At 45.3% G+C, this 26,394-nt stretch overlaps 1 protein-coding gene across 4 annotated transcripts in view; it reads right to left on the minus strand.

Moving 5' to 3' along the window:
• Positions 1 to 26,394, minus strand: part of PDE9A (phosphodiesterase 9A) — a 49,286-nt gene that overhangs the window by 10,142 nt on the left and 12,750 nt on the right. For 2 of the 4 annotated variants that reach the window (XM_032994432.2, XM_032994433.2), the window contains exons 3-10: positions 24,573 to 24,650; positions 23,589 to 23,632; positions 16,245 to 16,299; positions 15,335 to 15,405; positions 10,597 to 10,681; positions 7,297 to 7,378; positions 4,949 to 5,023; positions 1,765 to 1,851 (exon numbers count right to left, since the gene is read on the minus strand). In XM_032994432.2, coding sequence (XP_032850323.1) covers positions 1,765 to 1,851; positions 4,949 to 5,023; positions 7,297 to 7,378; positions 10,597 to 10,681; positions 15,335 to 15,405; positions 16,245 to 16,299; positions 23,589 to 23,632; positions 24,573 to 24,650 — 577 coding nt within the window. Of the gene's footprint in view, positions 1 to 1,764; positions 1,852 to 4,948; positions 5,024 to 7,296; positions 7,379 to 10,596; positions 10,682 to 15,334; positions 15,406 to 16,244; positions 16,300 to 17,904; positions 18,050 to 23,588; positions 23,633 to 24,572; positions 24,651 to 26,394 lie in introns of those variants that run through there. The other 2 variants (XM_032994435.2, XM_032994436.2) reach the window with 2 other exon arrangements.

The raw sequence follows: 26,394 nt of genomic DNA on the forward strand, positions 1-26,394 counted from the left end.
GAAGTGACTGGGTTGTATTAGTCATCCTTTCCTCCCCTTTCTGGAACATTCTGTAGCCAGTGGATGTGGGAGTAAGAAAGCTTTTTTTCACCCACTGAAGTTCAAACTGGTGCTCATGCTGTGCCTAGGGAAGTATCATAGTTTGAAGCAGAGTCCTTGGGACTTTTTTTAATCATCTTTCTGCAAAGCTAGTGTTTAAGAACGGAAATCTCACCCTGTCTTACCTTTGTAGAAAATACAAAATAAACTCCCCTTGCTGTTCAGAACAAGTCTGTCTTAAATGCTAGTGGTAACAAATTACTTGGAGATACAAGCTAACAGGAAGCTTTCTGCAGTAATATGTGTGGGTGGCATGTTGATGTGTGTTGACATATCACCTTGTTTCCCATGTTTTCAGGATGCGAGACAGGAGGAGGAAATTTTCTGTTTTATGTACTCTGTGCTAGCCTTGACGGTATTTGGTTTCATCCCACCCTTTCTGTTCAGCTGCTTTCTAAGGTCAACAATACTGAGCCTTTCATCTGCCTTTGAAGTCTGGGGAGAGACTTCCTAGGTCTTGATCATTTTTTATATCTCTTTTAATGTAGTCATGCCATTTTTCTACAAAGACTTAACCAGTCCTAGGTGTAAATTCCAGGCAAACCTTACGTTTTCTATGAAGACATGGGAACATTGGTCCAGTTGATCCCTTATTCCAGTCTCTGATCAGCCTAATGCCTTGTCAGCTTCAGCTGGCAGCAGCACACCAGGCAGCGACAGTCACTGCCCTGCATACGCTGCTGTCCAGGTGCTTTTTGCTCTTGCTGTACTTCATGATATGATGAATCCAGTGTTTCACTTTGTGTTTTCTAGCCACCTTCTGAATTTGTGGAAATTGTTCAGGCCTCTCTGGGAGTCTACGTCAGTCATGTAAAACAGTTCCTTCTATTCTGACCATACTCTTCAGATAATTAGAAGAGATTAGTGAGATATAATTCTTCACTACAGGAATCATATGAAACATCTGTATAATGAACTTCACATCATGATGTTTTTAATTATTGTTTCAATCAATTTCTCAGGAAGAGATGTAAATTTTACTAACCATAATTCTTCAGGGTATCCATAGTTCCTTTTTAAACAATGAGTAAAGTATTTACTGTTCTACAGTCCTATAGGAACATGATGGGTTTTTCTGAAAAAGCCAATAAATTTTTAAGCTTTTTAGCAATTTCTTTCCTATGCTCTCCCTTGGACCTGATGACTTATTTTTAAATACTCCAGTGTTTCTTCTTTAGACATCTTAGTTTTGGTATGATATCATCTTTATCATGTCTTGCATCTCTGCAACATTCTTAACATTAAAGACCAAGGCAAAGAAAGTTATTTAACTTCTCAGCAATTCCTTTTCCTTCCTGTCTTTCTCTTTTACTCCCTGTGATTTAGGGTATCTAATGTTTAGGGCACCTACGGACTTTTTTTGGCAGTATCTGAAGACAGTCATCTTGTCTCCATTTGCAGTAGGTACCAAGAGCATTCACCAGAAATTAGCTGCTTTATGTAATAGAAAGCTCAGCAAACACATGTAAAACAGTTTAAAAAATGTCATCTGTTACCACAAGAATGCAAACATTTGCTGAAGTACTTAACTTTTAAGAATTTGTATAGATTGACTGCTTTCAATGGGATTACTTATGTGAGTCAAGTTAAGTCCATGACTAAATGTTTTATTTACTGATCTTTTAATTTGAAAAATTGCAAATATCAGGGATTTAAAATACTTACCAACCACCTCTTTAATGTGATAGGATTGATGTTGAAGTCTTTTACCAACCCAAGATCATGGTACATATGTTCCAAACAACTCAGCATCTGCAGCCAGGAGTAGATAAGTTATTGGCTTGGCAAATATCACTTTATGATACACTGAAGAGTGAATTTCCTCCTTGCGAGCATCGAATAATTGCAGAGCCCTCTTGTTAAGATGAAAGAAAGATGTTCAAAGATTGCATTACTAAAGACAGTGCAAGAGGGGAGACAGAGAGGTTCTGAAGGCTTTTTGAAGTAGACAGATTGCTGTTGACATCATAGGTTTTGTGCAGGGCTTTGTATCACACCAATTCTCCTTAGTAATTTTGATTCACGCGTATCATAGCAATTCCTTCTCACAAAAAAATATAGCCATTTTTCTAATTCAGCTGGGATATGTTCTAACACTCAATGAAATCAGTGGAAGTTTTCCCACTGGCTCCAGAGGCCCTAGCTGTACAGAAATGGATCAGGCCCTAGCTATACAGAAAATGACAGCCAAAAATAGGAGACCCTTAAAGAAACATTTATTCTAGATATGTGTCAATATCTTCTTTCTTTAGGACTTTTTGTGAGTTCCTAAATCCCTTATCTTCACTTGGATTTATTGTTTAACAAAAGATCTCCTGTTATAACAGTACAAAACTGCAGCAGGTTTGTGACCATCCACTCTCATAAACTGTAACTATGAATTCCAATAGCTGACATGCAAAGGCAGGCTCCTCTTTTGAGACAACATCTGCTCTGCGGTAGGAAGGGGGATGCAGATAGTTTAGAACTACATGCCTGGTTAATCTTCTGGGTTTGAAAATATTGCAAAAGAAAGGTATTGATAATCGGATGTGTCCGAACACTTCACAACTGCCACCAGTCAGAAATGAACAGAATTCCAGGAGTTCAGGAGTTTATGTATCTGCATTCCCATTTCTGAAGGCAATTACAGTTCTACAGTTAGACTGTAGACTGATCCAGAAGTTTTTAACATGATGAGTGTAATATCACAAATATGGCCTTGGAGACATTTTTAACTAGGTTTCTGTTACTTAGACTCTTAAAAACTCTCCAGAAAAAAAAAATATTTAATCTAATGAAACTTTATATTTATCCGGGGAATATATATAGTTTAGCAGTAACAAGGGGGCTGGTTTTGAGTCATCTGAACAGGAAGAAAGAGACTTTCCTGCAAGACTTGAGGGACAATGTCACGAGCTGAACTGTGCTCAGATCATATAGCCAGCATTTTGCTGTAGACCACCTTGTCTTGTTGCTAGTCCCTGAGGTAGAATATATGTTTTGCAATATTTTCAGAAAATACTTTCTGAGACAATAAACTTCATCTAGAAGGGCTGAATTACCCTCAGAAATGTCTATCTCCCTCCAGCTGTTGCCAAGAGCTTTGAGTGAGTGGCAGGGTGACTCCGAGTCCCAGAGCCCCCTGCCCCTCAACACATGAGAATCTCAGTTTTCATTTTTAGCTTTCTTGGTCAACAGCAAAAACTTGAATATTGGACTCTTCTAAGGCTTGAAAGTGAGTGGGCATTCAAGAAAGAGAACACAAGCTTGCTGCATAGCTCTGTTTACTGAGATGCTGAAGAGCACATTATTAATTTGCTTACAGAAGACTACGGTTTATAACCTGCGTGCCCCACATTGAGCACATGGGCAAATGCTCATTGCTAAACAAGCACTGACAGAATTGAAATCTTCTCTGTAAACATAAACCAGAGCTAAAGGGTGAGTTAAATCCATATGGTTCTTAGCTCACCGGAGTTTGTGTGGTATCTTATTTCTGAGCAACACTCCTCCCTTGCAGGGCATGTCTAATCTCTGCATCCTCTCGTTAGCCTTGTTCGTGCCACTATATAGTGTATTCTAGTGCTATGAATGAGTTACGGTGCTAAAATACTATGCCTCAGCACACAAGAATCCATGGATAATGGGTTTTGTCTTTCTCTATTCTTTCTTAATATTCAGAACAATTATGAGCTAGCAGTGTTATGGTCCACCTGGCAAGTCATAATTCTCTCTTGCTGTAAAGACCTGACAGGCATTCAAAAGCTGGGGGCGAGCCATTTAGCCTGAGCAATTGTATGGCTGTGGTACAGAAGAAAGGGGCTGGAGAAGGAGCAGTAACTGCAGAGCACCAGCCTCAGTTTGGCACAGACTGCATGAGGGAAGCTCTGCCAACCCATGTGAGTGGGAGATGGACCTAAAGCCACCAGAGAGTCCTTCTGTTATTCTACCAGCCAGACAAAATATCCTGAAGGGAATATGCTGTTCCTGTGGGTGCAGTATGGGGTATTTTTCCTTGTCATGTTGATCTACAGGTACTGAGTGAGAATTACTCTTGTATGCACAACATCTGATTGAGAAGGTAATTAAGGTGATTGCTGCTGGGTGTGCTGCTAGAACAACCCAATCCTTCCCTTGGGAAAAACTCAACACTAAAACCCTAGTTTAGTCCTTCCCTCCCTTACATTTTTCCTAGGTGAGTTTTTCTTGTATCTATTGAATCTAGTTTTACATTATATTATAATCTGGACATACAGAAACATCCTTCTCCATGTTTCTGCAGAGGTTTACACATTGGCTTTCCAGAACCTTCTGCAATGCAAGTGATGAACAACAAATAATACGAACAGCAATAAGAAAAATAAGAAAATGAAGCAATAAGAAAATACAAATAGGCCATGCATGCAGCTTTGCTGCCTCTTCATAAAGCATCACAGAAACCCCCTTCTCTAAAAGGGTATGAATGAATGCGTGCACTTCTGCCTGGCTTCACACAGCAGCATGCAGATTCATTGATTTGAGCAGAGAGTTACTGATGACGTGCTTAAACATACACTGCTAGGGATCGATTTGTTCAAATAAAATGTCATGAGAGAACTCATGAGGCAGTAATGATATAGTGCATTGGTTGTTGTAGGACATTACTAGGAAGAGATTAAAGAAGAAATAAAGAGGGATTGGGTTATGATAGCATAATCTAGCTGGCATCTGTAGGGAAAAAATACTGTATTCTGGTGTGATATGAAAGTAAAAAAAAAAATACAGAGATTAAGGGGCAGGGAAAAACCCTGCAGACAATCTCAGATGGCTCTTCTGGCCTTGTTGGCTCTCAGAAAGAGCGCTAACCCAGCTAACATGGCATCCTTACCTCGTTGGGCTCCCACAGCCAGACGTCAAAGGTTGGTTTCCGAAGCGCTTCTATGGTCTCCTGGGACAGCATGTACTGCAGAGAGAAAAGCCGTCGGTGTAAGTGAGGGTCCCCAACCCCAGTGTGGGACCTACCCTTGGCACCTCCCGGGGTCCCATTCAAGTGGGGTTTAGCTGCATTTCCCAAGGATAGAGCAACTGATCTCTCCCTCTGCCTGCCCAGCCCTCCTCTCCCTCCTCACCAGCCACTCGTGGCCATGTCAGGATGCCAATGCCTGCTGGTCGGCTGCTGATCGGTGGAGGGTTTTGGAGAAAAGGGATGAGAGCAGAGGTGTTATGGATGGGGGTTGCAGGTAGATCCAGCAAGGGGATGTAGTGGGTGCAGGGCACAGATCCATACCCAGCTGCGCTGGTTCTGCTGCCTGCAGAGCATCAGCGACATTCGGCGCATCCAGTCATCCAGTGTGAAGTGTCTGTGCTTATAGTGTTAAATTAGCTAGTGGGCATGATATATTTACTTTCAGATGATTTATGCTCTCACTTTGAGTGTTTTTTCAAGAATGCCCACATTTTCAAATTGGTTGTCAGCCTGCAAGATTCAAGTGATTTTTTATCATTACGCTTAGAGGCTTAAAACAAAATCAAGCCCATTGGCCAGTTACGATTTGTATATAAAATAAAAAACCCCAAAGGAATGTGGAGGGTTAAAAGACCAGGGGAGATCTGGACTCTACCAAATCATATTTTTGAGACTGTATTGATCAGAGCTTTTCTGGGACACAAAACCCTTGTAGCTTTAATTGGCTCATTTGCCATGGCTGTCTCTAATTAGTTTCAGCTTACTGTACTGAGCAGCTGAATGAAATTTTCTGAGCCATCAAATTGTTGATACTTAATACAAGGAAGAATAACACTGAAGATTAATTTTCCTTCTTGAGGAGGCAATGATTTTTGCATTTTCCTGTGTAATGTACATTTCATGTCATTGAGGAAGAAATCTGTGAATTAGCAGTACAGATTTCTTATTAAATAACAGTGTTGTAACAACATCTTCTTTCAGTGGACTCATCAATTCCTAACCTCACTGACATTAGACCAATCCATTACTTGACAATTGATAACAAATTGTGCGAATCTGTCAAACAGAACCCAAACTTCTGAAACCAAAACTCCCATGAGCTTTGATCTAGTGACAAGACAGACTACCAGTTTACTCTGCAGCCAGTTAGTACAACTCTTCATTGCACTTGTTGCTAATTCAAGATCCCAATATCACAGCAATGGATCAAAGGTTGATCTGACATATATACTTCTCAAGAGAAAAAAAAAATTTCAGAACTGATATGTTTTACAAAAACATGTGGTAGTGTCAGGAGCACAAGCCTCTTGGGCAAAAGTTAATTAAAAGAAATGTAAGTCTCATGATGTCTGCTTCAGAGACCTAGAGGTCACTTTTGCTAGGCAGAATGGAATAAACATCAGAATTTATAATTTGCTGCTCTGTAAGGCCCTGAAGACAAATGTGCAAGAATGCATGTCCATATCATACACCTGCATCACATGGAACCACATCAACTTGAGAGCGGCTTGGCCAGCTTTGATGTCTGCAGGCAAATGCTCATGTTAACTATGATTTGCACAAGTGTGAGCTGGCGTTTTGTCAACATGTGAGCTTGGCATTGTGCAGACATAACCTCGTAGCTTTGAATAATTCCTGTCGGCAAAGACTTCTGGTGCTAGGACCAAATATCCTGTGTGCTTCATGGTCTCAGCCTCATTCATCACTGTGGATTTGTACTTGTACTTGCCCAGTAGACATTTTTCTTCAAGCATTACTGTTTTCTCTAGCAAATACAGTAACTCATTTTCACAGGGACAATGAATCATTCTGGAGAGAATCCAATGTTGCATTTTCTCTTTGTTTCCCTAGGTGAAACATCCCCATAAATTACTTTTTAAATTAAAAAATAATCCATTAGGAGAAAACAGGCAGCAGCTCTATTTTCAATTAGAGTACAACGTTATAAGCTATTTGATTGTTTGCTATGAGCACTGAGAATAAACAAATATAACTAGACAAAAGAGTGTTAAATGTTGACGAATGCAAAATGTTCATTAACATTTCAAACACTGATGAGCTTTCAAATATTAAAGACTACTGAGGATCCAACTTCAAGTCACCGCAGGCAACGACAGCTTTTTCCATTGGCTTCCAGGGATTTTGGATCAGGCCCTGCGCTTAGAATAACTAGAAGGTAGATGGCTAGGGAGTCACGCATTGCAAACCAGCACTTGTCAGGATGGCAAGCACATGGTAGGATTCTGGGAAGAGCAAGCACTGTGTGGTACCTTTGGGTAGGATGGTACATCCCGCCGGGGAGTCGGCCTCTTGTTTTCATCCAAAAAGCTGTATTTGCAGGGACAGTTAGTCCTGAAATGAAAAATTCACCTCTTAACACTGTGGGTTCTTACAGCCTTTGCAGAACATCTATGTCGTTGCACTGCAGTGCAAGAGCTGGTTCTTGCCTTGCAGCCACAGGGAGCACAACAAAGCTAAGCGCTCTGTGGTATCACCCATGCCAATCGTGATACTTTAACTCAACATGTGTTTCCCCGGTAGTTGGTCACATGGACTTCAATAACTCTCATATGAGGTTGATCTGCTTGCATTTTGCATTTATCCCTGCAGTCTTAACGTTTGGATTATCCTATCTCATTTTTCAAGCCTCCTGCCAAATGAAACCCCCGCAAAAAAGCCAGCCAAAGTATTTCATTAACTTTATTTTTTCCTTTTAAAATTATTTCATATATTCTGTATTACAGCTCTTTTTAGTGCTTCTCGTCTCTGTTGGGAATTGGTTTGTGTCTTTTTTTTTTTTTTTTTTTTTTGTTTTCTCCTCTTACTGCTAATGTCTGCTATCATTTCTGATGGTGTTGTCTGAATCCTGAATGGTGGTCAGCTGGCTTCAACCAGCTGCCTTTTCCTGTCCTGTTTAAGGATATTCTCCATTGGTGAAAAGCTGTCTTAATCATTTCTAAAGCTGTTTCCTCAAAACTCCACTGTGAGGGGTATTAGTAGGATAAAAATAGTGAGATTGGGGCATTCCTTGCCCTAATGGGAGCTGGCTGCCAGGGTTAGCCGAGGGTCAGCCAACTATCTCTAATTCCCAGCTGTCATAAGACATCAAAGCCTTCATCCTACCACACTGGGGAACACACCAGAGCCAGGATGCATCAGACCTTTACAAATGTAAAACTGTATCTGCAAATGATCATGATTTTAAATGACACTATAATGTTATTAGCATCTGCCAGTGGTGAGTGCAAAAAGCAGACTACCAAAAAAAAAAAAGCAGTTTGAGGGAATACAGTTGGGGCTGCTTTGCTCTTCTGAAGAGAAGAGATGCACAACTCACTGTGCATGATGACTTTTATAAGCTTAGCTGTTCATCCTTACTCTGTTGTTTGGTAATGTAACAGCAAATGTAAGAATTGCAACTGTAAGGCATTATCTAGCAAATGACATTGCACAAGGGATGACAAATCTAACTAGGAGCAAACCCACTTCCACTTGCCCTGGGACGCCTCTGTTCCCCCTACAGCATGCAGGTATCTCACACCAGTGGGTGAGAGCTTGCTCAGCCACTCTGGGGTGAAGCACCCCTAGGCTGGGGTCACGGCGGGCTAGTGGCATGGCTCCTGCGGAACAGGGAACCACAGCACATTCCTCAGCAGCTCCTGATGGGGTCCCCCTTAACAGCCAGCCACCAAGGAGCGTCCTCTCCTCAGACTTACAGCGAAAAGAGGTGACTCGTAGGTGACTCCTGGCTACACGCTGAACCCAGCCACACCTAGCTGCTGCTTTGACACCCAATCCCTTAGGGTACAGACAACCACAGGCAAAATTTTGTACAAGAAGGAGCTTTTGTGCAGCGTGGAGGAGGAAGACCCAGCTCAAGGCAGCCAAGAAGAGCTGTGATAGATAGCTGTCACACCACTACAGCACAAAGAGCTGCTGGGCAGAGCAAGTTAGGGTCCGGCTTCAGCAAAAGTGTGAGCTCAGAGCAAGCTAGCTTGGGTGTCTGTGCCCAGCACTACCTGCTCTGAGCACTACACCCATTTCTACCACAGCTTTCAAGCATCATGCTCCATGCTGGTCTCTGGCTTTTGACGGCTGTCATATCTCGCTTACAAGCCCTCAGTGAAAACTACGCCTCAGCTGGTGCTGGCTGCACAGGGCAGAGGAGGCACTCACCATCCCTGTTTTTCTTGTTAACAGATTGCTGTTTATACTATGAAATACAGACTGTAAGGTGACAAGACCTGGGACAGGAATGAGTCATTGCTGCTGCTGGGACAGTCTCATACTTCCTGTTGTGTGGTGGGAACTGGATGAACATGAAGTTGCCATAACTTCTTTTTTTGGTTGTAATTCCCTATCTGCCCAATATGCTCATAAATGCAGCCCTCCCAGCTCCCTGCAACAGTTGGGGAAAAGTAAAGACACATATACGGGCACAGATGTTATTCACATTATCCCCTGCACAGATCAGTCTACATGTTTTCGTGTTTGCTTCCAATCTGAGCTCTGATTTTTCTAATGAGATTTCTTCACACACCTGAACAAGAAATGATGCAAGTCACAGGGCAAGCTGCAATCCATCCTAGTGGTATAAATCTGAAGCAGATCTGAGGTTAATAATGTTACTCTGTGTTTATGCTAGGATGACAGCTGAACTTGGCCTTAGACTTAATAGGAATATATTAACACTGTGCCTCCTGACATATCTGCATAGCAAAATTTATAAAAGCTAGTGATTTTAAGGCCTCATTCTTTTAGCAAATCTCCCATTGCCCTCAATAGGAAATAGGTTTGATTAAAGGTCAGAGAATTTGACCCCAAATGAAGAAAAAGAGAGAAGCTGTCAAGATAGCATAATTACATTTGCTGAGAAAACTCCCTTTCGCCTACACTTTGAGCAACGTGATACTATCCCTCTTCAGCAACCTTCCCAGAACTATTCATAATCTCACAGTGATGATTAGTTTGTCCTAGTGGGGTATTTCAGTGGCACAGGGGGCAGACTGTCCAGCCAAGACCGCGTACCATACAAAATGCAATTTTTTCTGCTGTTGTTTTAATTACAGCAAAACCAAGCTTCACAATCACAGTGAGCCCTTGAATTAGAAAGTAAATTCCCAATTTCTTGTTGAATTCGAAATGCATGTTTTAAAATAGCATGACATCATAATTAGAAGAGCTGCTACATATTTATTTGATATTTTCCCAGAATATATTAGAGCTGATTTAAGTGTTAGCTGGTTCCCAACCAAATGTCTCACTATGCAGAAGTTCTTTTCCCATTCCCTCTCTCCCAGTAAATCTGGATGAAGAATTCCCATTCTGTATGGTGAAAAATAACTCTCTGCTGCAAGACCTTTTTCCCTGTTCCCATGGTCCAAGCTATTTTAACTGATGAAGGGCTATAGATCTTCAAATGTTAAATTAAAGCCAATGTCCTTATTGGTTATTGGTTTCCTTGCTCCTTTACTTCTAAGCCCAGAAGGTAACTCAGTTCTGCAAAAACATTGCATTGAGGTTTGAAGCCAGATTCTTATTTCTTTGGTTAGGTCCAAAGCAGAACTTACCTGCTGCTTCTTGCTGCCATTTCCTCCCTCATCTTTTTAATGTCACTCTTGCATTTCTCAATCTCCACTACTTTCAGGCCTTCCACTGTCAACAAAGGAAAACAACAGGGGTGTTACCATGGTGAAAGTCGAAGGATCTTGTTTCACAATTGTGCAAAATTTCAAAGGGCTGTAACAGTGGGGTTATCCAGTGAGCCAGCAAGCTCTTATAGTCTGCCCCAGTTCTCACACATGCAGGTGCTGCCAAAGCGATATATCTTGAAAACCCATAGGAATTCTCTGCTGCCAATTTTAGATAATGGCTACAGTATTTTAATTCACAGAATGGTTCTAATGTCTCAGCTTTTCCACGATTGTTAGCAGCAGTCAGCTGTTCTGGTGCCTTCACTTCTCTGCTGTAGAACACAAATCAAAGGAAATCCTGAGCAAAAAAACCCTCCCGTGATGGGATGATAAGCGCAGCTAGGCAAACATGTCCTGGTAGGATTAGAATTCCCATTAAGATAAAGGGTTTTAATTTGAAAGTTCACGCAGAGCATTACGGGGCTCTGAAAGGCACTGCTAGATACAGAAAAAACAAAGTAAGAATGCAGGAGAGAGAGAGAGAAACATTGAAAAGTTTTGCTCTAACAATTGATTTCTTTTTTTTTTTTAGGTATTGAAGATCTGTCACTTCTTTTTGACAATCAATTTTGTAATCAAAGGTTATTTCTGTGTGTGGCACAAAAATTCCTATATTTCCCTTCTGTATGTAATTATGAGAGCCACAAGGCAAAAAGTTTGATTGCCTGTTTATGCAGCAATGCACTTCATTCCATGTAGTTGTGAGAACCTAATGCAGTGCAAGTGTGAGAATATTCTTCCTTTTCTTTCCCTCTCGATGAACTATCAGTGTGTGCAGGGACATAATACAGCACCATTTATTAAGTACATGTCATTCACATGCAATCATTTCACAGCTCATCTGTTTACTGAACTCATTGTTTGAATGGACAAGCTGTAGTTCAGGGAACTCAAGGGAATGTGCAATCGTACAATCAGTATTCAGTCCCTTTCTTAAAAAATAATAGTCAAAATTACACTTATCTGGAGGGTAACATGTAAGTGATAAAAAGCTGCCTTGGAAGGGCACAACTCTGGATAAGCAGAGACCTCAGGTTTGTTTTCTTTATGCTAGTAACAACAAAGATTGCTGTTGGAACTGGGAAAGGGGAATAACAGAGGGGTATATGAACTGAGTCCAAAATGCCACATATTAGGAGAAGAAAGGAAAAGGGTTTGATTTATGCTTGATTACAGGGACAACTTCCGCTTAAAATCCTATTTCCGGATTAATGGCTTATGTCTAGCATTGTTACAAGCAATTTCTTTGGGTGATCACAACATGATGATACAAGCAAGATGCTGTCCTGCTTATTCAATATCATCGTTATGGGTATCTGTCTGCACTTTTTTAGGGACTCCATTCAACTGCTGATGATCAGCTGCCGCTGACCTGCAGGCCCCATGCTGCTATGTACCACCCCAGTGCGTTCATCGAGAAGTTTCTGGGTAGCCCATTTGCCAAGCTGTCTAAATGGTAGCTGGTGCCTATTTGAAGCAGTGGGAGCAAAGCAGAGTTATCAGACTGACAGGGTAGTGGGACAGGCAACTGCAGAGAGGAGAGGAGTTATGGTGGAAAATGGCAGCCCTGAGCATTTTTTCGTATTGCATCTCTTCAGTTTTCTTCCAAAACCTCTCCAGGGGAGCAGAAAATTTACATAATTATTTTCTTAAGGTAGATGTGAGATGCCTACAAATTGTAAAGGTTTTTTGCCAGATTCCTTATTCATGCGTGGGCTGCTCTGCAAACACTGGAGCAGAGTAAGTCAGTCAGGCCATGGGACAAAGCATTCCCAGTGCTTGTCCTGTGTGGATGTATTTTCCAAGGGGAAGTCACAAGCTTTAGATGGGATTTAAAAATCAGTTAAAAGATTTGGCTCCTTGAGAACACATCTCTATGATGTGGTCTCTAGACAGTAATGGGAAGGAAGCTGAGAACATTTTATGTGAGGTGCAGATGTAGCGCTGTCATGAGCACTTATCCCTACACACGTATCCCCTCTGGGGAAAAAATCCTGGAGATCACATGTCAACATGGTGGAAAAGGGATCTCCGAAGGAGGTAGAATAAAAGGCAAAACAAAAGCACAATTCTTTTCACATTTGGCTCTCAAATGATAAATGGCCTTGTCATGTGCACTGATTAAGGGCCCATTATATTATTCTGCAGCAAGAAATACCTCCTGAAAAGAGCCTGTGCTGTCTAAAGAAATCCTTGGGCTGAATCCAGCACCAAAACACAGCTCTTAAAGCAACCTCTGGGAGCTCAGCTCAAGTAGGGAGGTTGGAAACTCCCTTTCACAGTTTTGCTTTTTAAATATGAAAGCCTGGGATTATTTCAAAAAGTTGCATATTTGGCTCTGTTGCAAATTCTGAAAGTCCAATTTCGAGCAGATGGGTGCACTTGTAGACAGGCAACCCAGTGAGCTCCTTCCCACAGGCTGGGGCTGCTGGAGATGGGATCGTGAGCGCTCAGGCAGAATGGCAGCAGATTGCTACACCTGCTGCTGCTATTTCCATCGGGGGTGAGACCCACTCACAGAAAGAAGCCTCACCTGGGGACCCGTGAATTCAGTTCACCTGCGCGGCACTGCAGCTCTGGGTGGGCTGCCTTCCCTAAACCAGCACTGAAGTCCTGGAGTGTGCAAGCATGCAACTCCTCCCCGCTGGCAGCGGCATGAGAATCTTCATGATCCCCTCCCCTGCCGTGGGCTGCCAGTGCTGAAAGGCAGCGTGTGTGCAGGGTGCAGCCAGGGATCCCAGGGGGTCATCAGGGGAGACAATGGCCAAAAGCAGCCCCTGGCTGGCTGAGATAGTTGCTTGCCTGGGCTGCCAAGGGGATAGAAAGACCCACAGGAACGCTTGCCTCGTTTGCTCTAGTCCATGGCGCTTAGCCCTGAGGGCTGGAATATGGTCAGAAGTTTCACAGAAAATGCAGAGTGACTGAGCTAATTTTTCTTTTTCTTTCTCCGCCCCCGCCCCACCCCCTCTTTTTTTTTTTTTTTCTTTTGGACAAAATACTAAATCAGCAGAGCCTTGGGAAAAAACAGCAGCCAAGTAGACAAGGAGGAATTGCAACCCGGGCTCCTTGCAGAGGTCTGTGCTGGGGCTAGGCGCGCCGCAGGGTGCCCCCTCCATGGACGTCACCAGAGGGCTCCCACCACAATGGGGGCCTGTGGCTGGGGTGGCCTCGGGGAGAGGTTCCCCTGCAGCTGCTCTTTGAATGAGGACATTTTTTCCTCTCCCTGCTGACAAAAGCATCAGTCTCGCTGAGCAGCTGCAGGGTCAAGGTAGCTTCTGGTCAGGGGAAATTTCAAGAAAACAACTTCTTCCATGAACTAGAAACTTTTTTCTTCCAGCCCACTCTAGTGAGAAAGTGCTTTCTGCAGCTGTAGTGCCGGGGAAGACTCTGCCTGCTCCTGGATTAAATGCTGTCTATCAATGAGGATGTGGTCTTTGGTATCAAAACGGTGCGGTGTGACAGTTACCTATCCTTCCCTGCCTTTCTGGGACCTGTGTTCTGCATAATATACTGAAAAACAGCAAGTCAGATGCCCCACGGGGGAAAAAACACCCTCCAAACCCGGAAAATGAGCTCTTTGACCAGATGAGCTTAACTTGGTTGCTGCAGTTACCCAGTACAGCTGTGTCACCGTTAACACACTGAGCAAATGAGGAAACTGGTGCTCTGAGTGGTCTGCCAGGCAACGCGGCCAGCAAGGGGGTGAACCCCCGCGTTTGCAGCCCAGCAGTCACTGCCGGGCGAGGCGACCAGACCTACCCCCCCCCGGCTGCATGGCAGCACGTGCCGCGCCAACAGTTTACGGACACTTTGGTGTCCGCGCTCCGCGTGCAGCGTGCCCACACGCACGCTGAGGGGAAAGGCCTCGCCCCGTTTCGGGCCCTTTCACGAAACGCGGCGGAGCAGAAATACAGTCGGGTCTCAGGCGCTGGGGCCTCGGTCAGCGGTGAGGGCTGATCTGACCGCTTAATACGCAGTCAACGCGCTTCTGAAAGGAGAAGGTGTCTCTGCAAGACGACATGTTTGACCTGAGCCAGTATCCGGCTTCAAGCAGGCGGCTGGCATTACCCTCCCGTAATTCACCCGCAAACTAAGCCCCGGGGTGCGCTCGGGGTGGGGGGCGGTGGGGGGGGTGGCGCAGAGCGTTTTGCAGGGAGTGCCCGCGCAGGGACGTGGGGGGGTCACGGCTGGGCGCAGGGGAGGCGATGGCGGGGCTGGGGCACGGCGGGGTGTGGGAGGGCAGGCCCGAGGGCTTGGAGGCGGGCAGGGGAGACCCTCTGCCGCGGGGACACAGGAGCAGGAGGACATGGCCGTGGGGCCCAAATCTCAGCGGAGGGCTCGACGGCCCCTCGAAGGGGAGGCGGGGAGGCGTTCCAGATGCCTGCAACACCTGAGGTCCCTCCCGGGCCTCACCCTGCCGGTGGGTGCCACCTGCCTTCCCCAAGGCTCCTCCCGTGGCATTTTGGGCTCAAGGCTGGCCAAATGATGAGCGGTTTGGAGAAAGCGGAGGGGGGGGCTGTAAGGAGTGGGACAGAGCGGGGTGCAATGAGGGCAGCGAGGTGGGGGGGTTCTGAAGCACCGGTTCCCACTGTGAGATGAATAAAGGGGCACTCACATTCAACCTTTTTCTCCAGCATTGCCAAGTGATTAGCTACTTCTGTTTTCAGCTCATTGATTTTAAAAACCCTGAAAAGAAAACCCTCATGTATTAATGTTATACATTTAGTGCCTTACCTACCCAAGGTACAAAGGACTTTTGCTAGAAATGTCTGTTTTTTCAGAGGATTGATCTGTCCAACTGTGGTTGTCGTAAGAAAAATAAGATTTTCCATGGAAATGCTAAAATTTGGGCAGAAAATAAACCCGGGTTTAATTTTCAGAAAAATTAACAACAAATGATTTTGTTATGGCCCTGGGAATGTACTGTGGCACTGCAACACTTGATCACCCCCTCTCTCAGCAGTGACTTGTTATTGTACCCCCCAGGGAAGCAAAGTTAAATTGATAATGCTTTGCCTAACAGCAGCATCTTGGTGTCTGCACACTCTGAAGCCCTCCTCCTTCTGAGTTATGCTGGTGATTTGCTAAGCTGTGGTGGGATTGATCTGTCTTATTGAAACCAGCTGGAATAAAATAAGCAGCTATACAGATGTTGAGAAATCCTCTCAGAGGAGAGACATGTTTGGGTGATAAAGGGAAAAATGAAACACATCAGATAATTGACTGTTCAGTGAAGAAGCATTTCTTTTGCTTCCTAAGAGGGCAGGAGCACAATAAGAACGTTTATAATTACTACTTGTTCTCCTTTTTAAATCAAAGGTAATCACCCAAATTTGGTTTAAGCTTTTGGTTTATGCTACTGTATTGCTATCAGCAGAAAATAACATGTGTACTAGACCTAAATTTGGCAGGAAGACTGGGATTTGAAAGACATCTTAAATGCCCCTCTGCCTCCTGGGAAAATTTCACTTCGGGATGATAAAAGAAATAGCATTTCAAATGAATAACGATGTTCAGCTTCTTACCTTGAGAACTGCTCGGCAATCTGTCCCAGTAAATTCTGGAACAATTCTTCTTTCTCTGAAAAAAATAGGGGACATAACAGAAAATGACAGAGGAAAGAAGACACCCTCAACCCCCCTGCAAAGTGGCGTCCCCAGACTTCCAGCTGTGATGGTGAGGCATTTAGCCAAAAAAGTCATTCTGGTCCTTTGAATAGTGGCAGCATTTGGGAATGACTCCTCAGTCTCACCTGCTTTCTTCTGCCTACAGATTACAGTCACATTTTCTCAGAAGTTTTTTTGGGGGATGTGGGGTCTCTGAGGGGCAACTTGTTTTAAGGCAGCACTCTCTGGAAAGGAGACCTCTTTCACGTTTCTTGGGCGGAACACCCAGAATCGCCATCCGCTTTTGAAAGGTCTGGCTCACAAGGACTGCCTCTACACCAGCAGCCCACTGTGCCAGGGTGCCCACAAACAGCGCAACAGCTTGCGAACACAAGAAAACCCAGCTTGCCATTCAGATTTACACTGGGATCGCACTGCTATGCATAAACTTCAGGCAAACGCAAGGTGCCAAAGTGACTGTCCTTGCAGAATGAGGTCCGCCCTTCCCGGTTGGTGGGATGGACGCAGCAGGGCACAAGTTTCCCAACCCCTTTTCCCTTGAGAACCTCACTTGGACAGAGCCGCCGCGGGGATCCCGTTGGGGTCCCGTTGCTGCCTGCGCTGCCGTGGCAGCAGCCGCACCGGCCGCGCTCGCCCCGGTAGCTCCCCGCCTCCTGCTGCCAACTCCAGTGCTCGGGAGCTTCAGCCCGCTCGGGAAAGTCAGCCTGGTGAAGCCCCAGCCCCTTCCCAAGACCATCACAAGACTGCAATCACTAATGAAGGGAAAAGCAAATGAGTCCTTAAAACAAGACCTTAGATTCCGAGGGACAGTACACTTTGATAAGGAAGAAAAAGTACAATAGCAATGTTTTCCCATCTTTCAGTCTGTCCACGCTGTATTCACACAGACAGGGGAAGCATAAATCACCTTTGCTGAGCTGTGAGCCGCTGTTTCGAGATTGCTCCCACTTTCCCCCCTCCAGCTAATTAAACTGCACTGTGCTGAAAGCCTGAAATGTGCAGGTACTCTTGGTTTCTCACGCTCAAGGAGCAGAAACATTGCATGCTCTCATATACGCACCGCAGATTACAGAACACCCATTTGTACCCTGAGTAGAAATAACCTATGGCATTTCTGAAGCTACTTCTTGCACTTGCCTGAGGGAGCACAATGCCTTATGAGTGCAATTACTCAGGCAAAACACAGCAGACAGAAATACAGCCCAGCATTTACACCATATTTCTAAATAGTAACTCTCGTACCTGTTGAAAGGATTTGCAATTCCTCAGGTATCAGACATGTCAGAAATACTTGTCAAGAGCATTTACTCTGTTGGTCAAAACAGTTTGGCTGTTACCTTTGTGTCTCTAAACTGGAGCAGGCTTTCTGCGCTCTGAAAGTCTCAGACCTAATTCCCTTTTTTTTTTTTTTTCTGTGATCCAACTCCCAATGGAGTGGCTAGCAGAGCAAATGAAGAGATTAGTTCCTTTCACAGAGACCTATTTTTCAGTCTTCTCACAAAAACCATTTGAAGCAAAGCAAATGCTGTGTCCTATTTAAGACAAGAGGAAATCTTACCGTATGCAGCACCTGGGATGGTACCTGAGTCCAACAGTGAAAATAAGCAGAGAAACCCGTGTCCTCTCACTTCGATGCTGCTCAGCCCTCTGACAGCGACTGTAGCATGCCAGAAACTGACAAGTTCCCTATAAACACTGTTCCAGTAAAAAAAAAAAAAACCCAACCAATCTTACTTTCACTCCCTCCCCTTGTCAAAACTCACTTGGAGTACTAGGACATTCTCATCCAGGGAACAGTCAGCTGCAATCTGATGTTTATGGATGTAATAAAAGACTTTCAAAACGAAGATGTATGTTTTTATAACCCTAGGGTGCAGTAAAGATATATGACTAAGAGTGGCAGTTCATCTCATCTTAAAGAGACAAAGATCCATTTCTTTGCCTGCTTCCTTTCTGAGGCAGAGACCTCTGCTAACCCCTGATTCTGAAGAAAATGAGGCCTCGTACCAAGACAGGTTAGTCTTGCTTGTCCACTCCTTTACAAGATAGAAAGGCTAGGTGTCCTTTTAGTCCCTTCATTACTCTCTGTCTTCTTTTTTTTTTATACCTCTGGGCAGGGCTGATACCCCAGGTGCAGGCAGCTACCTTTTCCCTCAGTTGCTTCATTTGTTTTGCTGCAATTCTCTCTGAGAAAAGGAAACCCTACTGCATGTAGCATGGGCAGTTGCAATCTGTACACCTTGATGGGGGTTGCCAGCTCCTGCCTACAGCAACCCAAAAGCCAACAGCAACCCTCTTCTCAGCTCACCCCCCGCCAGCACCGTGAATGTGCAATGTTTGCAAATTCAGGTAGGTGTTCAGAAAGTCAGATTTTTACACACTAGGCAGGGTGTTTTAGAGCTGACAAATGCAAATTAACCCCCCCCAACTCCCTCCAGAAGATGCTGCAATAGCGTAACGCCAGGCAGGGGACAGGCCAGCTCAGGCCACCCTGGGTTTCCCACGTCTCATTCCTGGGCTCATTGCGGGCACAGGGACTTTGGCTCCTTGCCCGCTGGCCCCTGCCAAGCTGAGCAGGGAGCTTGGCCTGGGCACCACAGAACAAGGAACCATTTTGCCCTCCCTCCCTCCCGGCAGCCCCATCTCCAGCAGGTCTGGGCAGAAAGCAGGTGCGGGGGAATATGGCAGCAGCACTTTTTCCTGCGACTCCCGCCGCGGCCAGATCGGAGGGCTGGCAGCGAGCGCGCACCTTCCCTGCCAGACGGGGACTAGGTACTCGCTGGGGCAGCTCAGCTTATGCCTGCAGCGACACAGATGGCTTGTAACCCACTGGCATGCACCCTCTGCTTCTCACCGCCCTGCTCCACGGTGACCCTTCCTCGCCCGGCTTACCCGCCAGGATCACAACCAGGGAGCCACCTCCACCCCCCCGCCCTCCCCGGCTCCCCTCGCCATTCTGACAGCCTCAGCGGGGTGCAAGTGGAAATGTGTGGGGTTATGGTGGTGGTTTGTTTTCCCCACATCCTTTCTGCTGTGGCCAAGCGAGGCTGGGAGAACGTGGGCATCTGTCTTTCCCTGCCAGAGTCAGGCTGGTGAATTCCTGACACACATTTTCTTTCTCAAGTGCACTTGTGCCTCTGGCTCGGGGTCCTGTCTGTATCTCACTTTCCGTGGTTTGTTTGGATCCGGGCAACCAAAGTAATTTTTAAAAAACAGTCAGGTGGACAAAAGCCTCAGGAAGGGGTGTGCTTCAAGCTCAAGCCCACGTCTGTGAATCATATCATATTGAGCGCCAAATTTGCTTGACAGATCAGGTTAATTTGGGCTGTCGCATGCAAGTCCCTGCTCAGGTGAGTAATCCTGAAGCAGTTGGCCCTGTCCCAATGCACGCATCCATGTGGGATGCACGTAAGGAGCAGCAGGCAGGAGAGGGATTTTTCTCTCACAGTTGCTGCCTCTCTACTCTTGCCTGAGCTGCAAGTGTGAATATGCCTCCAAAAGGAGAAGAGAGAGATCCCAGAATAAGAAGATTTAGATAGTGACAAGCTTCCGTCACTTTATCAATAGCAATCTGCACAAGATCTTGTGGATTTAATCATTCAGTGGGCAAAAGCAGTCCCTGTGGATCTTTGGTGCAGCTGTGCACAGCTGTGCCCACAAAGATCTGTGGGCTCAGTGGTGGGCAAGGCAGGGTTAGCACCGGTTCAGATGTGGGCCTTCTAGCAGGCAGCTACACAGGTCTTGGTTGAGCTAGCTCTCCTGCTGCAAGCCAATATCCCTGGAGAGAGACCCTGGGCTTTCCCCCTAGATAGTTTGTTAGCTGAAAAGGCAAATAACTGAACGGCAAATGAAGTGGGAGGCAAAGACACTGCCTACAGACTCAGCCTGGTCAAGCGGCTCCGACGCGTGCTGGCGGTGTTCCCTGGCGCTGAGGCTGCTGAGCAAGGAGTGGCAGGGGGTGAGCTCTCTCCACGTGCCGGCCTCCATCCCCATCAGGCTCTGCTCTTTTTGGGGTTCCTCACCCGTTTCACCAAGGGATGAGGGGATGCTTGTGTTGAAGGACCACCCACCCCCCCCGAACAAGCTGGAGACAGAGGTGCAGAGAGAACTGGAGCTAAGCTGGACACATCTTACTCTCTTTCAGATCACATCCCTGGTGAGATCTTTAAGGGCTGGTTCAGCTGCTTGTGTGGTTTGCTGTCCTAACTTTGTCATGGTAGGAAAGCCCCTGTGCATGTTTCCCCCCGACACCCTGGTTAGGACCATGGTGGATCAGGCTCACTTGAGCTCCACAATAGCTCCTTTCTCTGCACTGTCAGAAACATAACAGACTTCAATTTTATTTCTCAAGAGTGTGCTGCTAGTAGGATTTGTTCATTCAACTGGCATCTCCAGCAATATTGCAGAGCGCCTGAACCCTACTAATTACAGCCTCAACACAGCCATCGATGTGTGAGTTTTGAGCCCGTTCCACCACGAGGACGCAGACCAGACCCTTTCTGCTGTCAGGAGGGAGAAGATGCCTGTTCGATAGGCTTGGGAGTTTAAACACCCCAGAGAGAAGGAAGGGTTTGGCACCAGGGGTTCGATGCTCTGCTCGGATGGCTGTGCGCCTTCTGGTCCGGGGCCATGGGAGGAGGGACAGCACGTGAGGCAACAGCCCCACAGGCTCAGGGCTGGCCAGCTGGGCCCCCGCCTTTGCCTTGCAGACAGTTGACCCCGTGATGATACGGCGATTGCCGCTGCGTCCAACGGACGCTCACTGGAATAATTTTTTTTTTTTTTTTTTTTTAATTCCCATGACTATGGCCAGGAAATGAATGGTTTCTTAGCAGGACTCCGGTGGATATCTCCTCTGCTGGATAAAAGCCACTGCTTATATTTTTCTCCCAAAGGATTGTATTTTCCAGTCCCACCTTTTACAGTCTTTGTTGAGCTCAAGCGTGCGTCATTCTTTTCCAGCTGCCTGGGAGACTGCTGAAAAGAGGTGCATTACCTCCCACTGCTGTGAAAATCGGGGTGACCCCTTTTTTGGCACGCATTTGGATGAGTTGCTTTGGGAAGCAGAATCACGCAGGCAGAGTTGTTTAAGAAGTGAAGACTAGAACAGAGCTGTTTTTTTTTTTTTCTTTTAATGAAGAGAAACAATTTCCCACTCTGTTTATTCTTCCTACTCTCAGCAAAATGTCAGGAATGCTTAAGATTAATGACAACCCATGTGAAAGAGAAACAGATACCAAGGAACATTAGTTCCATCTCACTCAGTTCAACTTTCCTCCTCTTTCCATAGCAGTCTCTGTCTTATGCTTTGGCAACCTACCACGAGAATTTTTCTTGCTCTTTTCAGCTTAGATCTTTGGAAATCCTTGTTTCATAAAATGCAGGGAGAGAAGAGAGACCTTGCTGGCACAGTGAGCTGCGCTCCACACAAAGCAGAGCCATGTGCTGTCAGCTGGGGTAAAAAATTAGGGCCCTGGGAGAATGTGAAAAGTCATACATGGTTTTATGAAAATACATGGTTAGCTTCATGTTAGGAAAAAAAGGTAGATTTTCTAGAAAGCCCTTCAATCAGCTTCCCAGCTGGTGTAACAGAGAGGCACTCCCCAGCAGAGCCCTGCTCACCAGTCTTTCTCTGTCTTGGGGCAAATGGCTACTGCCTACCCACGCCAGCTGGTACAGAGACATGCTCCAGTTAAGACCCCATTTTTTCTTATCTGATCATGCAAATAGTGTGCTCCTGGACTGGAAGCGTGATGCTGTTCCAGCAGAGTTTGTTACAATAAAGAATTACTTTAGGAGACAGCTTCTTTTCCCTTAGCAGTCACATGTGTCCCTCGGCTTTGACTACCTCCTTCTGGTGAGAGCGGTAATCACTGGCATGGGACCTGTTTATGGCTAGTAACAAACCTTACTATGATAAAATTCTTCCCTGTTTCCTACCATCTTTGTTCTTTTGCTCTCCATATGCCTTTGCTCTCTGCATGCACAAGCTCCCCATTGTTGCCTTGCTGTCCCCCCCCTCGCCATCCTCCTACACTGCCTTGCTGTGCCCTTTTCCTACAGATGTTTCTGCTGCAGCGGATGGCAGCTACCTCAGAGCATGGTTTTGGTTCCCTGCTCCTCCCCATCTAAAAAAAGACACTGCTGTAAGACACTATGTTTTCTTGCGTAATACCGGAGCCTAGGAAGGAGAGGTGGGACCTGCAATTAGCATTAGCAAGAAGAGGTGGGACTAGCAAAACTGCCTTGCCCCTATCCGAGGAGCCTCACCCATTCCTGCAAACTACTTTTTCCGGCCCCAGACTTTCTGGCTCCCTCCTGTTCTTTCTGTGCGCCCTACGTTTCCAAGATAATCTTAACCTCTTGCCCCTTGTCTCTCCTATCTTTGCATTACTCGGCTCCAAACTGTGTCCCCAGCTGACATCTCCTGTCCTCCTGCAGCCCCTCCCTATAGCTCCACAGTGTACAGGCTAGGGCTCTTGCTCAGGCTGCCTCGGAGCAAGTGGCAGGAGACACTGCAGTTGCACAGATGAGAGAGACCGTGAACCAGATGCTCTGCAGGAATTGCCCCAAGCAAATGCTCTGCTCCAGTGTCTGAGAGTTACTGGCCTGAGCACGACACTGGTAGGCAGAGAGAAATGATAGAAGCACCCCTTCAGTCCTGCCTGTGGAGTACCACAGCATTGCACGCTGGGGAATGTGTTCCAGATGTGCTCTTTCTTCTGGGTCTTCTTTAATCTTGTCAGGTGTATTTAAATATTTATTACACTTAGAGCTACCATGCCCGCAACAGAGATTATGCTCTCTCCTCAGTCATTTGGAAATAACGTGGGGTTCAAATGCTGTGCTCAGCTTTCTAGCAGAGCCTTGCTGGGAGACAGACAACTTTAAAAAAATCACTGCAGGACAAGCTTTCAAACACCATCTGCATTGCCTGAAAAAAACCCCCTCTCCTCCATGTGACGCTTTCCCTATGAGACCAGTAGTGCTGAGCCAGACCAGAGCTAAGCACTGTGAAAGTCCCCCAGACCCCAGCCATTCCACCTCACCTTCAAATACTTTGAAACTTGGGGGACTTTCTTTTTTAGCTTTCCTCCACAACACTGTGATCAGACACTTCTTATTCTGCTGTAGCTACAACCACAACAGCTCCATCTTTCTTGCATCACAGCCACGTAAGTTCCACATACAAATGTTCACAAATTCAGCTTTAGTAAATTCAATTCAAAAGGGTCGTTCTACCTGAGAGCTGCCCGGTGGCAACAGGTATCACTTTGTATGGAGACCTGGAAGAGTCAGAGAAGGTTGATGTTAGCCACACTCAGAAAGCAGTTTGTATTTCACATCTGTATTCCCTGAGAAGTTGGAAGAAGTATCTGAATATATTCTAAACTCTCTTAAAACCTGTTAAATATGCAGTGGGCACTTTTTATGAACACACAACCCTCTGATTTACTACTGAACTAGAGACAAAGAGATCTTTCTTGTGCTGTACACAACAAACATGGTAAAAACGCCTCTTCTTTGGCAAGCCTTGGTAGCTTGTGGACTGAGACGGTGAGGAAATTTTGTAGGTCAGAAGGGAGTTCCAGTGGTGGGGATCATCTTTTTGCTCTGTGCTTGCACATCGTCCTGTGCAGTAGATCCCTCCCAACTGTGGGGGCTCCATCACATGGTGTCAGCGAGAGTAATGCCAGCGATAAGTAATAATGAAATATGCAGTGAAGTAAACAACAGCAGAAGAAGTAATTGCAAGTAATCAGAGCGAAATTAAAAGTGCCAGGCTGAACAAGCAACAGGAAGCCAAGGAGAAAAATGAGAAAAGGATTTGCAGGTGGGAAGAGACCTAACCTCATCAAAGGCTTCAGCTTCGCTTTGCAAGTAATGTCATGGTTGTGTCCTAGCAGAGCAACAAAGGAGTGGGGGAACAAAGGAGCTGAGAGCCTTGACAGCAAACAGGGTGGGATGGGAACAGATGTTCTACATTAAATACTTAAAAGTGATATTTTTTCCTCAGACAATTACTCCTACTTTAATAACAAGTAAAAAGCTTCAAAACCAGCAGGCATTAGTGTTATAAGCCAGCATGCAATTCATACTGTCATCTCCCTCCCTCCAGGAAGCTGCTCACCTCCCGCTGCACACAAAAGGCATCTGCAGGCAACCACTACCCCCTTCCCTTGGGCTTGACCCTCTTTTTGAAGAGCAGGTTGCAGCAAGTCTTACCTCTCTGAGTTTGCAGGCATTGTCGGATCAATGGATACCATACAGTTGTCTGCTGTCAATAGGGAGATTGTTGTGTTCCTGGAAAGCATGTTTCAAAGAGGTTTATTTGACCTAGAAATTCTGGCTGAAATACTGTGCTGCTATATGGTGCAGAGCCAGCATCTCTCCTGCAGCACTCCTGGCCTGGCCTGGCACTGTCTCGGACCCATTTCACCTTGTTGCAGAAAGGGTCAAAGCGCAGGACAGGGTAGGCTTGATGCTTCACTCATTTCAATTACCAGACATGTTTCTGGCAAAATGTTAAGTGTGATCATCTTTGATCTCAGAGCAGACTTTGCTCTCTGATAGCTCATGTATTCTGTTGACTCATCAACTAATAATTTCTATTAAAAGCTATGTTTTGTGATACATTGACTCAGCAGCTATGTATTGATTCACACTATACAAATGACTACCGGTGCTATGAATGTCTTGAAATTATTTAGTTACTCTTTTACCAAAACAAACAAAACAAATGTCTTCCTGAATATGGGGCCTTTTTTTTTTTTTTTTTATACTGTGCTAGGTGTGATCTCATAGGCTCACATGTAAACCTTGGAGGCTTACTTTGGCTCCAGGAGCATGGTTGAAATGTGCAGTTCTTTGGAAGTTGTCTGATGAAAATAAAATGCCAAATATGCAGTGAACACCCTGATCATGATTCACTAAAACTGCTCAAGAAAGTTTCCTGGGTGATGGAGTGGAAGTGTTTGACATCATAGGCAAATGAGAGTTATTAACCTCTCTAATGTCAAATGGGAGGAAATAGCCAGGATAAACAACAAAGGACATTAATTCTGTCCAGCAGTTTATGCAAATTCTGCGTCAATATAGACAATTTTGTTTTTCAATCTCCAGAGCTGGAGTCATGCAATAAACCCATGATTAAAGGATTGGCTTATTTTTTCCGGTGCTTTTTCTGTATTATAAACCTGTATGCACAAAGGTAAAGACTATGGCTTATTGCATACTGCTGTACATCTGTCCTGTGCTGCTCAAGGTCCGTATGCAGGAAGCAGATGCCCCCTTCCAGATGTGACTACGGGGCTTCCCTCCCCCCACACCACCACCCCGGACGGGCAGTGCAGAAGTGGCTGGAGGCTGTAACATGCCACCCTCCACCAGGCACCGACCTGTCCCACCCTGACACACACCTACACCAACACAGACATTTAAGTTGGATGCTGCTCTCTATGTTGAAGGTAAGAGAAACAAACCCTACAGGAAATTGCAGCAGGAGAGATGCATGGTCTTTGCAGAACAACATAAAATTAGGAAATACTTGGCCTGGGCAATGGATTTGGGGATATTTATGTTCTATAAAATGGTTCTTCAGGGGTACTTTGTGTTTGACTATCCCACACCTGGGATTAGATTGTACTGTATCTAAATAGAAAGTTTATCACCTAGTGGCAACGTTTCTCATTGGCCCAAATTTTTTCCCTAAAACCCAGGTTCTAAACATATGATTGCATTTCACTCAATATGGGAAAAAATGGAGTGCTGAAGTAGGTGCATACAACCTGTGTACACTCAAGGCTGACTGCTTTCTTTTTTTTTAGACTGTGTCTCTTCTGTTCTACTCTATTCCACTCTGTTCCTCAGGCACAGCTGGCACTGAGGTTGCTCAACGCTTGCTAGAGCTTTGTGCACTTTTCCAGCTGGTGCTTTATGGATTGCCCCAATTTCTTCTTCCAGTAGACTGGAACAAGAGAGAAGCCTGAATAGCAGGTAAATGAATCATTTGGGGCCTGCCTTTAATTTGTCCCCAGAAGTAAAGGAA

This window comes from Tyto alba, unplaced genomic scaffold (genome assembly GCF_018691265.1).
Source record: "Tyto alba isolate M040663 unplaced genomic scaffold, T.alba_DEE_v4.0 Super-Scaffold_14, whole genome shotgun sequence".
Classification (NCBI taxonomy): Eukaryota; Metazoa; Chordata; class Aves; order Strigiformes; family Tytonidae; genus Tyto; species Tyto alba.